A 12047-nucleotide genomic window follows, 5' to 3' on the forward strand; every position below is an offset into this window, starting at 1 on the left:
GTGTTGCTTCGGAGAACATAACTTTTACAATTTTTAATTTTTATTTATTGAAATCTATTTATTTAACTGGTTGGTTGAGTTGCCAATGCTCGAATTCCAGATAACGGAGATTTTACTGTATATATGTTGAAGAGGAGCTTGTTTCTGATTCCGTTTTGTTTTTCCCTGGGCAGATGGATGTCCCCTTTCTTCAAAGGTAAGTGGCGAGGGTACATGTACCGATTTCATGTAGGTTGATACCAATTCTATACCTCTGGTCTTCAGTTTTGTCAGTCTGGGGCACTTCAAATGCTTGCCTGAGGAAACCATAATCTGCTGAAAGCTTCTTCCTCCTACATCCTCCCTGACAGTGAGTCCCTGAACCATACCATCCTCAGAATAGAAACATAGAAAATTACAGCACAGAAAACAGGCCCTTCTCCCCTTCTAGACTGTGCCAAGCTATTATTCTGCTAGTACCACTGACCTGACCCAATCCATAGCCCTCTATCCTTCTCCCATCCGTATACCTGACCAAATTCTTTTTAAGCATTAAAAATTGAGTGCATATTCACCACTTCAGCTGGCAGCTCGATCCACGCACCCACTATGCTCTGTGTGAAGAAGTTTCTTCCCCCTAAACAATTCCCTTTTCATCTTAACCTCCTTTAGTTTGTATCTTATGGGAGAAAAGTTCTCCACAAATTACCTTTGATCTGAATCTCATATTAACAATCACATTGTGAATGATCACAGGTTGTCATGTAACCCACTCTTCCTTCCATTCATTTCATCTATATCTGCCGCTGTGTCACAAAAGTTGTTAACAGATTAGAAGTGTCATCCTACCCAATAATGCTCTTCTCCAAACACCTCCCTCACCCCCCCCCCCCCTCCCCATCTGTGCCTTGGTGATCAGAAGATACATGAGCTCCGTTTCAAGGACATTTTCATTCATGTTAAATGGATCTCTCTCTGGTTAGGATGATGCCCCTATATTGTTATAAATTATTTTTTTCTATACCCTGCACTTTTGACTTAATATTGCACTATCTGCTGTATTTAAGTCTGAGTTGACTTGCCTGGACAGTACGCCAACATGTTTTTCACTGTATCTGGGCGTACATGATAATAAACAAACCAAGTTAAGTTTATTATCATCTGATTACACAAGTACAACCCAACAAAACAGCGTTCTCTGGACTTCGGTGCAAAACACGCAGACACACAATCAGACATAACACACATACAGACAAACAATACATACACAGGACAAGCATTCATATATACGAATAAATAAATATGAGAGTCTTGGATGGTTAGTGTGAGTAGTTCATGAAACATAGATCATAAAACACTGCAGCACAGTACAGGCCCTTTGGCCCTCAACATTGTGCTGTCCCATATATTCCTTAATAAAAGTACTAAACCCACCCTACCCTTAATCCTCTTTTTTTTTAAATCCATGTGCCTGTCCAAAAGTCTCTTAAATGCCCCTAATGCATCAGCCTCCACTATCTCTGGTACGGCATTCCAGGCATCCACAACTCTGTATATAATAAGCCACCCCTAATGTCTCCCCTAAACTTCCCTCCCTTCACTTTGTACTTATGTCCTCTGGCGTTTGCTATTCCTGCCCTGGGAAACAGGTGCTGGCTGTCTACTCTATCTATGCCTCTCATAATCTTTTCGACCTCTATCATGTCTCCTCTCATCCTTCTAGGCTCCAAATAGAAAAGTCCCAGCTCTACTAACCTTGCCTCAAGACATTTTTAATGCAGACAACATCCCGGTAAATCTCCTCTGCGCCTTCTCCATTGCTTCCACATACTTCCTATAATGAGATTTGTAGAGTTGCAACATGACCTCTCTATTCCTGAAGCACATCATTCTATAGACCTTCTTAACTATCTTATCAACCTATGCGGTGACCTTGAGGGATGTATAGATTTGAACCCAAGGTCCCTCTGTTCATCCACACTCTTAAATAACTGATCATTAACCCTGTACTCGGCCTTCTGGTTTGTCCATCCAAAATGCATCACCCCACACTTATCCGGATTTATCTGCCACTTTTCTTCCCAGCTCTGCAACCTGTCGTTATCCTCTTGTAACCTTCGACAGCTTTCAACTCCATCCATAACTCCTCCAAACTTCGTGTCATCCGCAAACTTACTGACACATCCTTCCTCCTTGTCATCCAGGTCAATTATAAAATTCACAAGGATCAAGGGTTCCAGAACAGATCCTTGTGGCACTCCACTAGTCACCAACCTCAAAGCAGAATACTTTCCTTCTATTACTACTCTCTGCTTTCTTCCTGCAAGTCAATTTTTTATCCACACAGACAAGGTTCTACTGATCCAGTGCCTCATGACTTTCTAGATAAGTCTCTCATGGGTGAACTTGACAAATGCTTTGCTAAAATCCACGTGGACCACATCTACTACTCTACCCTCATCGCTTTCTTTTGTTACCTCCTCAAAAATCTCAATTAGGTTCATGAGGCATGACCTTCCCTTCACAAAGCCATGGTGACTATCCTTAATTAGACTGGACTTCTCCAAGTGCTCATAAATTCTATCCTTAAGAATCCTCTACAATAATTTGCACACCACTGACATAAGGCTCACTGGTCTATAATTCCCAGGTTTCTCCCTATTTTTTTAACAAGGGACTACATTTACCATTTTCTGATCCTCCGGCACCTCCCCTGCAGAAAAGGAGGACTCAAAGATCATAGCTACTGCCCCAGCAACCTGGGGTCTATTATGTCTGGCCTCGGGGACTTTTTAAGAAGATTCAAAACTTCCTGTTCCTTAATCCAAACATTGTCCAGCATACAGTCCAGTTCAATTTCGACTTCACCATGATCAAGGTCCTTTTCTCTTGAGAATACTGATGCAAAGTATTCATTAGGATGTCCCCAACCTCCTCCTCCTCCTCCTTTATCCTTTAGCGGCCCCACCTTCATTCTCGTCATCTTTCTGTTCTTCACATTTGCATAGAACACCTTGGAGTTCTCCTTAATTTTATCTGCCCCTTCAAGCTCTTTCCTGGTTACCATATATTTCTCATGAGCCCTTCCTGTTTCCTACTTCCTGTATCTAACATATGCTTCCTGTTTCCTATATCTAACAAATGTATCCTTCTTCCTCCTGACTAGTTGCCTCACCTTTTTCGTCAGCCACGGTTCCTTTTTCCTATCATCTTTTCCTTGCCCCAGTGGGACAAACCTATCCTGAACCCAGCACAAGTGGTCCCTAAACTTCCTCCATATTACGTCTGTGCTCTCCCCCTTGAACATCTGTTTCCAATTTATTCTCGCTAGTTCCTGGCTCATCCCTTCATAATTAGCTCTTCCCCAGTTAAGCACGTACCCATTTTGTCTGTTTTTATCCTTTTCCATGTTGAAGCTAAGGGAGTTGTGGTCACTCTCACCAAAATGCTCCCCCACTGAGAGGTCCACCATGTGACCAGGTTCATTACCCAAAACTAGATCCAGTATGGCCTCTCCTCTTGTTGGCTGGTCCACATCCTGCGTCAGGAAACCTTCCTGGACACACCTGACAAACTCAGACCCATCCATACCTCTTGCAGTCAGTAGGTGCCAGTCAATATTAGGGAAGTTGAAGTCACCCATAACTACAACCTTGTATATCCTGCACCATTCAAAAATCTGCCTGTTTATCTGCTCCTTGGTGTCCCAAGGGCTATTTGGGGGTCTATAGACTACTCCCAGCACAGTGATAACTCCCTTCCTATTCTGACTTCCACCCACACCGACTCAGTAGACACTCCCTCTGCAGTGTCCTCCCTTTCTATAGCTGTGATACTGTCCCTGACCAGTAATGCTACTCCACTTCCCCCCCCCCCCCCAGTACCCCATCTTTTCTACCTTCCATGCTATTCCTTTTAAAACACCTAAATCCTAGTACCTACTCAGCCAATCTTGCCCTTCCTCCAGCTAAGTTTCAGTAAAGGCCACAATATTGTAGTTCCACGTACTGATCCATAGTCTAAGTTCATCCCCTTTATTCCCAATACTCATAGTTTTGAAATAGACCCATTTCAACCCCTCTAACTGGCTACATTTTTGTTTTGTCCCCCTGCCCTAATCTCTCACACTCACATTCTGATTCCCACCCTTCTGCCAAACTAGTTTAAACCCTCCCCAACAGCTCTATCAAACCTGCCTGCCAGGATATTGGTCCTTTTGCAGTTCAGGTGTAGCCCGTCCTTTTTGTGCAGTTCAGACCTTCCCCAATGATCCAGAAATCTAAGCCCCCTGCCCCTTGCACCCACTTTTCCGCCACGCATTCATCTCCCACAACCTCCTGTTCCTACCCTCTCTGGTGCGTGGCACAGGCACCAATCCTAAGATTGAAGTCTTGCTTTTTAACTGCTTTCCCAACTCCCTATACTCCCTCTTCAGGACCTTTTCCCTTCTCCTAGCTATGTCATTGATCCCCACATGAACCACAACATCTGGCTGCTCACCCCCTCCCCTCCATAATGCAATGAACTCAATCAGAGACATCCCTGTCTGCTCTCTTAACCAATGAGTCCCCAATTACTTTAGTTCTCCTCTTCTTCCCCCCCCCCCCCCCTTCCCTTCTGAGCCATGTTCCTTTGGTTTTTCCATGGGAAGAAGCTGCTCTTCAGCCTGGTGGAGCTGGCTCTGATACTCCTGCATCTCTTGCCTGATGGGAGGAGCTAAAAGATGCTGTGTGCAGGGATGATGGGCATCCTCAACGATTCAGCACGCCCACTTCAGACAACAATCCCAGTAGATCACATCGATGGCAAGGAGTCACCAGTGATCCTCACTGCCACTCATGGTCCTCTGTGTATTGACCTCTGATCCATTTCTCTTAAAATTGAAACAACTGAAACAATTCATGATCTATATACTTGAAGGAAGACGTTATCCCTATTCTGTCCAGACCTGTCAAATTATAAATAGCTCAAATAAATTTCCTCAGAACAAAGAATCCCAGCCTGTCTCGCCTTCCACCATGCGCAGAATTCTCCAGCTTTGGCCACACTATCTCCATTACCTCTCTCCCGATGTGCTGTGCCTTGAATTGGGCACACTTCCCTGTCTGAGGTCTTAACAAGCCTGATACACAATTCTGCCTCAGTAAGGCTGGCGGCGGCAGGCTTTCATGGATATGCTATTGCAGCCTGTAACTTTGCTATCTCCACAACTGACAGTTAAAGTCTGTGCCATTTGACAATACTTTGCAGAAATTAGTGACTGACTGATCTGGGGATTAAAAACAGAACCCTAGCAGGTCAAGCAGTATCTGTGGAGAGAAAACAGAGTGAATGTTCCAGGTCAGAGCGCCACAGTCAAATTCTTCCAGTGAAGATTTCCCATTCCACCTCTGTTGTGTGGGAAGGGGAAAGTTCAGTGGGTTCAAAGATCAATGAGTCTGGACACAGGAAGGATCTTTATTAAAACACATGTAAGGGGATTGCAACAGGACTAACACACACTAATACTCTCAATCACAAAAACACAGTATAATTAGTCACATCAGACTTAACGCTACCAATACTGACAACTGCTTAAACTCATACAAACATGGAACAACCCAGTCACATTGAACTTAACAGTACCCACTGTTAACAGCAAATGCACAGACTTGTAACAACCAAGGATTACAATACGCTATCCACCGTTTCTTCACTAACACAGACACGGCTCCGATACAATCTAATAGCCCCGATCACTGTGTAGTGCACACCTTACCAACGACTCCTTCAGCGTTGTCCACAGTCCATGACCTGGACCGGAGCAGGATTTATCTGAGGATCAAAGAACAAAAGAGGAAGAGCTACTGCACATGGTGGACTTTATAGTACTTTAAGCTGGAGAGTCCGGCCCAGGTAATCACTAGGTGATTAAAGGGGCCAGTGGTCAGCTGTGCACTAATGGGTGGGCAGAGTCCAAAATTGATTGGCAGATAACCTGACTTCTGACTAGGTGCCAGATGGAGAGCTCACATGACCCTCCACAATCCTCACTAAAACCTCCCAGTCTCCTTGTTTGTTCATTCAAAAGTTTAAAGACAACCGGTCTACAGACAACAATGAACCAAGCATCATCTAACAGCCAGTACAAACTCCTTTTAGACTGAAATCAAGAGGTTTGCCTGCTGCTGCTGGGCACTGTGCCCCAGTGCACAAGGTTCTGATAGAGTTGCAGTTAAGCTGGATATGAATGTTGGCACATTCGATGCTTGCATTCATGGGTGAAGAGCAAGAGGCATTTAATCAGATCTTAACAAGGTGTGGAAAACTAATTAAACTCTCTGCAATAGTCAGGGGGCCAAAAGTGGTATTAATAAAAATATTTAAAATCATAATCATTAAACACAGAAACTGGCTCTTTGGCCCAGCTCATGTATGCTGATCGTTGACAACCCATCTGTTTAATCCTATTTATCAACGCTTGATGCATGGTTTAGAACCATAGAGCACTACAGCACAGAAACAGGCCCTTTGGCCCTTCTGGTCTGTGCCAAACTGTATTATGCTGCCAAGTCCCTCTGACCTGCATCCGGACCATGAAATCCCAAAATTGAGCCTGCATTCACAACTTCAGCTGGGAGCTTGTGGCATACTCTCACCACACGCTGTGTGAAGAAATTCCCGTAATGTTCCCCTGACACTTCATTCCTTTTACCCTTAACCCATTTCCTTTGGTTTGTAAATCACCTAACTCAGTGGAAAACCTCTACTTACATTTACTCCATTAATACCCATGATCATTTCGTGTACTTCAATCAAATCTCCCCTCATTCTTCTACGTTCCACCTTGATGATTCAAGTGGTCATCTGTATAGTTGTTAAATGTTGTAATTCTTATGCAGTGTTGCATTGGCTTCAGTGGAAATAGTGAATGACTTGCCATATTCTGCCCATTCAGCAGGTATGTAGTGAGACATTGTTCCCACGACATCCCAGCCTCTGCCAGTAAACCTAGGTGTAACCACAGGGAGTGCCTGCAGTAACATCTCAAAGACGACGGTAAAAGTTTGGCCTTGGAGGCCCAGCACAGAAAATCTCGCCCACGCGTTGACCCCACACAAAGAAACTTGCGGGGGCGGGGGGGGGGGGTGAAATAAAAACCACAGCGACTATCTCCAGGGGCAACGAGAATCTCCCGATATTATGCACTAGGCACAGCCTAAAGATCCTCCTTAAAGTCAGGCTTTCAGCAGGGGTTTTTATTGTTGCTCCCACATTCTGGAATGTTCCCTATGAGTTTGCCACTCCGTTCAGTCTCTCTGTTCCTCAGTGCACTTTAAACTTGCCAGTCTCCTCTTGGCTCTTCCTTTATGGTCGTTTATGTCCGGTCTCGATCATTATTTACTTATATATTTTTAATTAAAAAAATACTTAGAATTTACTATTAATTAATTTATATTTTTAATATTTTCTATTATTTAGTAATCACAGAAACAGACTCTTCATTCGTGCCAACCAAGAGGCCTCTCTAACCTAGCCTCTTGTCATGTTTAACGGGAATTCTTCTTCAGAATCTTAATTTTCTTTTGTCTTCACGTTTGCTGCCTCGTTTTACAGACTCCTTTTTTTTGTCATCTCAGAAATTTAAGTAAAATCTTCATTTTAATAGAATTAATACGTTCGATCATGGAAATGGATAAAGGTGATAACAATAATTTAACCTGATTAAATAAGACAGACAAACATTTCCTTTAAAAAGATGTCTAAAGCTCCTAGTAATTGTAATGCCAAGGTAGGTGCATTGATCCTTCACAATCTTAAAAGGGAAATTAGAATATCGGTTTGTGGAGGGAAGGTGGGGGCGGAGGGGGGGTGGGTGGGGGGGAGGGGGGGGGCAGCTCGTCAGCTGCCTGGGCTCTTTTGCTGATGATCTTGTGATCTTTCTGTTCCACAGGAGCTGTGAGAGACCGGAACTCAGCCAAGTCTCTCTGCAGGACTTCCAACAGTTCCTGCTGGAATACCAGAAGGTCAGTGTGACCACCTGTCCCATCACCTTTGCACCTATCTTTTCATTATTTCCTCACTGTCATATCATTTGAAATGTGAGGGCTGCGCTACCTCGTCGAGCTGTCACAGTCCACGCAGTGAAGCTTTGATCCGTCAGAGTAGCTTGCTAGATCAGTTCATAGAGCAGCCACGCTCCTGAGGGTATGGAGTAAGTATAGTTCCGACTGCAAAGTGATACCAGATTTTCTCCCTTAATAGAATTGGAAGTCAACCAGAATGCCAGGGTGTTACTGACAGTCTATGTGTTACACTCCAGTTATTCCTGACACCAGTTGTTTTAACTGTTGAAAGCTTCTAGACATCAGAATCTGCTTTTGCATCAACCTTATATTTTTATCCTTTAAATATTGTTCTGTAGTGGGGATCACTACAGCTACAGCTCGAGGTATAATTGGGTTATAGCTTGAGGTTGAAGAAAGAAGAGTCTCACACCAATGGAGTGTAGTCGACACTGACTTTATTGCGCTGCAGCTCTGCCTTTTATAGGCAGCCGGCCGCGTCACCACGGGGGCGTGGCTTGAGTGGGGCTGGCTGCCGATTGGATGTTCCAGATGCGTGGGCCCAGATTGGACCCCCTGTGATCGTATTAACTTTATTGCGCTGCAGCTCTGCCTTTTATAGGCAGCCGGCCGTGTCACCACGGGGGCGTGGCTTGAGTGGGGTTGGCTGTCCAAGATGCGTGGGCCTAGATTGGACCCCCTGTGATCCGCTAGTGGTGATTGGTCGATTCGACTGCTATTCCTGCGGCCCATGGGAGCGGGCATCTCATCCCGCGTGCTGCTTGCTCGATCGCCATGTTCAACAGCCGTTTCCTGTGCCGGCCTGCGGAGCGGGCCGCTACAGTTCTATTTTTAGGAAGAGATGGTTCCAAGGTGATGTGTTTGGTTGGGCAGTAAGATGTTTGAACAGGAATTTCTGCTAATAACCCGATCTGTGTAAAGGGAGTGGGGAGATGATGGGGAAGGGATAATGTGTCTCCCAGTGGAGATAGGGGTATGTGAATCTCATATAAATCTGAGACCCTCCATTTTCACATTCCAGAATGCTTTTCATAGTCTTGGAATCTGTAATCACAGCTTTGTATCCTTCTGTGTCCATTGTTTAGGAATTGTGGGCAACAGACATCCAACTGGTGCGGGAATTTATGTTCAATTACCTCAGAGATCCTCTTCGGGAGATCGAGGATCCATTTTTCTACCTCGATGAAGTAAGGTCATCCGCAGATTGTGAAGCATATCTTGTTAGTCAAGCGATTCAGTTTCTCGGTTGAGTTAGGACATACCATTTTGGATTCAGCTCTCGAGGATGCTTCGATTAATAAAAACGCACAGAAACACTCTGCCGGTCTCGCAGTGTCCATAGGAGATAAAGAAATGTTAATGAGATTTTGGTCCTGAGCCCGAAGCGTCGATAATATATCTTTGCCTCCAATGGACGCCGTGAGACCTGCTGAGTTCCTCCAGCATTTCTGTGTGTGTTTTTTTTAACTACAATCGCAGCATCTGTAGACTTCAGTTGTTTCACTCTGCTCTCAGTAATAACAGAGAAAGGGAAACTGAATGGTAGCGTATTGGAGTGGTGAAGATCTGAGCAGGTTTCATCATCAGTGGAAAGCACGCAGTTATCTACAGATAAAAACGCCTACTGTTACCGCGCTGGAGGAGGAGGAGATCTGTAGACTGTAAAGAACCCATTTGAGGAGGCACAGTAAACATAACATTTAGCACAATCCAATTACAGTGCCCAGTTCGAATCCGGCACTGTGCAAGTATGTGCTCCCCGTGTCCGCAACAGTTTCCTCTGGTTACCACCCACATGGCAAAGACTAATGGGGTTAGTTGGTTAATTGGTCATATGGCTGTAATTGGGTAGAGGGGGGTTTATGGGCCAAAAGGGCCTCTATTACAGTGCTGTCTCTCTAAATTAAAAAAAAAGGCCCCGAAAGTATCTAAGTCCTGAGCAGATGTTCCTGCCCTTCTGTGAAGTTTCCCAGTGAGAACTGATGCCTTCTAGGTCAGTTGTTTGTAAAGAGATCCATGTCCTTTCTGAACTCTGAGGCAGGGAGGTTGGGGGGGGTGGGTGGAATGACCCAGTTATTATTGGAAATCTTGCATTGTGCTGTGGAGATAGAAACAGGTAATTTCATACAGGGCTTAGTCGCCTGGTTCTTTTGGATCTGTGGGATACCTGTGCCCCAGGTACTGGTGTCCCATCTGTGGTTACAGAGAATGTGAGATCATTTTTACTTAATGCTTAAGTTCAGAGTAAAACAGCAAAGACACAGATTGGTCGTGGTTTTCGTGAATCCATGGGCATAGCGTAGGGGCAAGAGAACACTGGTGGGGTTTGGAACTGTTTCATACCTTTAACTACATTCTTTCACTTTCTCTTCAGTTCTTGACCTTCCTGTTTTCAAAAGAAAATTCCACTTGGGACTCAAAATTTGATCAGGTCTGCGCAGAAGAGATGAACAACCCACTGTCACATTACTGGATCTCATCCTCCCACAATACGTGAGTGCTTGTCCCAAGCTGTTCTGTGTTAACCTCACCATCCCAGGTGGGAAATTTTACAGTGAATTTTCAAGCTTTCATGTCACAGCTCACGATATTAAGTTTCTGTACGTAAACTCTTTCCCGTGCAGAGAAGACAACTTACAGATACAAATTATTCCTCTTGTATCCTTCCCACTAGGAAAGAAACTATTTCTCCCACTATTGCTTTTTGGTGCTGGACAACTTAGCTAAATTGTTGGGCCAGAAAGGAGGGATGAATAATAAAGCCCAGCTTTTCCTGTGCACCTGCATGTAAATAGAAATGTTGAGCTAAGCTAACATGAGCAGTGAAAATAAAAACTGAAAGCTGGAGAAACTAAGCAGGTCAAACAGTGTCCTTTATAAAGAAAAGATTTTTTAAAATGCATAAATGGTCAAGCTATAGGTGGTCAGGAGGATCACCAACTCCCAATCGCCACAAGAACTATTTAGAATTTAGGATCCTGCTACCAGACATATCCTTCCCTCTCCTCCCCTCTTTGCTGTCCATAGGGACTGCTCCCTCCCTTCCAATTGCACCGCCCCCCCCCCCCCCCCGCACCTTCCCCTGTGGCCACAGGATGTGCCACACTTGCGCCCACACCTCCTCACTCACCACGGTCTGGGGCGCCAAACAGGCCTTTCAAGTGAAGCAACACTTCAATCTGAGGGATTGATCTACTGCATCCGGTTCTCCCTTTGTAGCCTTCTTTACATCGAACAGACTGGGCGCAGACTGGGAAATCACTTTGCTGAGCACCTTCGCTCTGTCTGCACCAGTGGCAGAGATCTCCCATTTTAATTCTGCACCCTAATCTTCTACTCACATGTCAGTCCAAGTCCTCATGTTCTATCGCACCAAGACCACTTGTTAATGGGAGTAACAACACCTGATTTTCTGTCTGGGCACTCTCCAGCAGGATGGCATTAACATCTATTTCCTCGGTTTCTACTAACCTGATCTCCTTTGCCCTTCCCCTGTCTTCTTTCCCTCAATTCTCCACCCCTTCCCTCTCTATTCACCTAGGCATCCCGCCTCCCTTTGTTCACTGCTGTCCCCTCCCTCCCTTTTCCACCCATCACCTCCTGCCTTTGCAACCATACCTCCCCCTCTTTATTTTTTATTCGGACACCTGCCAACATTTTTCCATACCGTGATGAAGGGCTCGAGCCAGAAACGTTGGTCATGTATTTTTATCTTTGCTGCATAAAGGACACTTTGACCTGCTGAGTTTCTCCAGCATTGTGTTTTTACTTCAACCACAATGTCTGCAGACTTTCGTGTTTTACTTTTAACCTGAGCAGCAGTGGTGTTTACAGCGATGGCACTGAACGTATACCATCCTGGGATGCCAGGAAGTGCCCATGTGACTGCTCCATTGTGATGCATTGGTTCAGAGTTCAGATTTATTGCCAAAGTACAATAATGACATCACATACAAACCTGAGATTCTTTTTCCTGTGGGCCAGGCAGAATTTCTACCTATT

The 12047-nt window shown here is 44.7% G+C and overlaps 1 protein-coding gene and 1 long non-coding RNA gene across 2 annotated transcripts in view; one reads left to right on the top strand and one right to left on the bottom strand.

The window, feature by feature from the left end:
- Positions 1-12047, top strand: part of plcg1 (phospholipase C, gamma 1) — a 126329-nt gene that overhangs the window by 60003 nt on the left and 54279 nt on the right. The window contains exons 7-10 of the mRNA XM_069884214.1: positions 174-196; positions 7913-7985; positions 9131-9232; positions 10420-10538. Of these exons, the coding sequence (XP_069740315.1) occupies positions 174-196; positions 7913-7985; positions 9131-9232; positions 10420-10538 (317 nt within the window). The remainder of the gene's footprint in view (positions 1-173; positions 197-7912; positions 7986-9130; positions 9233-10419; positions 10539-12047) is intronic.
- On the bottom strand, positions 8463-11929 carry LOC138735791 (uncharacterized). The gene is made up of 3 exons (XR_011339944.1): positions 11857-11929; positions 10389-10478; positions 8463-9650 (listed from the first exon to the last, which is right to left on the bottom strand). It is a non-coding gene; the product is annotated as an uncharacterized lncRNA (long non-coding RNA).

Source organism: Narcine bancroftii, chromosome 6 (assembly GCF_036971445.1).
Source record: "Narcine bancroftii isolate sNarBan1 chromosome 6, sNarBan1.hap1, whole genome shotgun sequence".
Taxonomy (NCBI): domain Eukaryota; kingdom Metazoa; phylum Chordata; class Chondrichthyes; order Torpediniformes; family Narcinidae; genus Narcine; species Narcine bancroftii.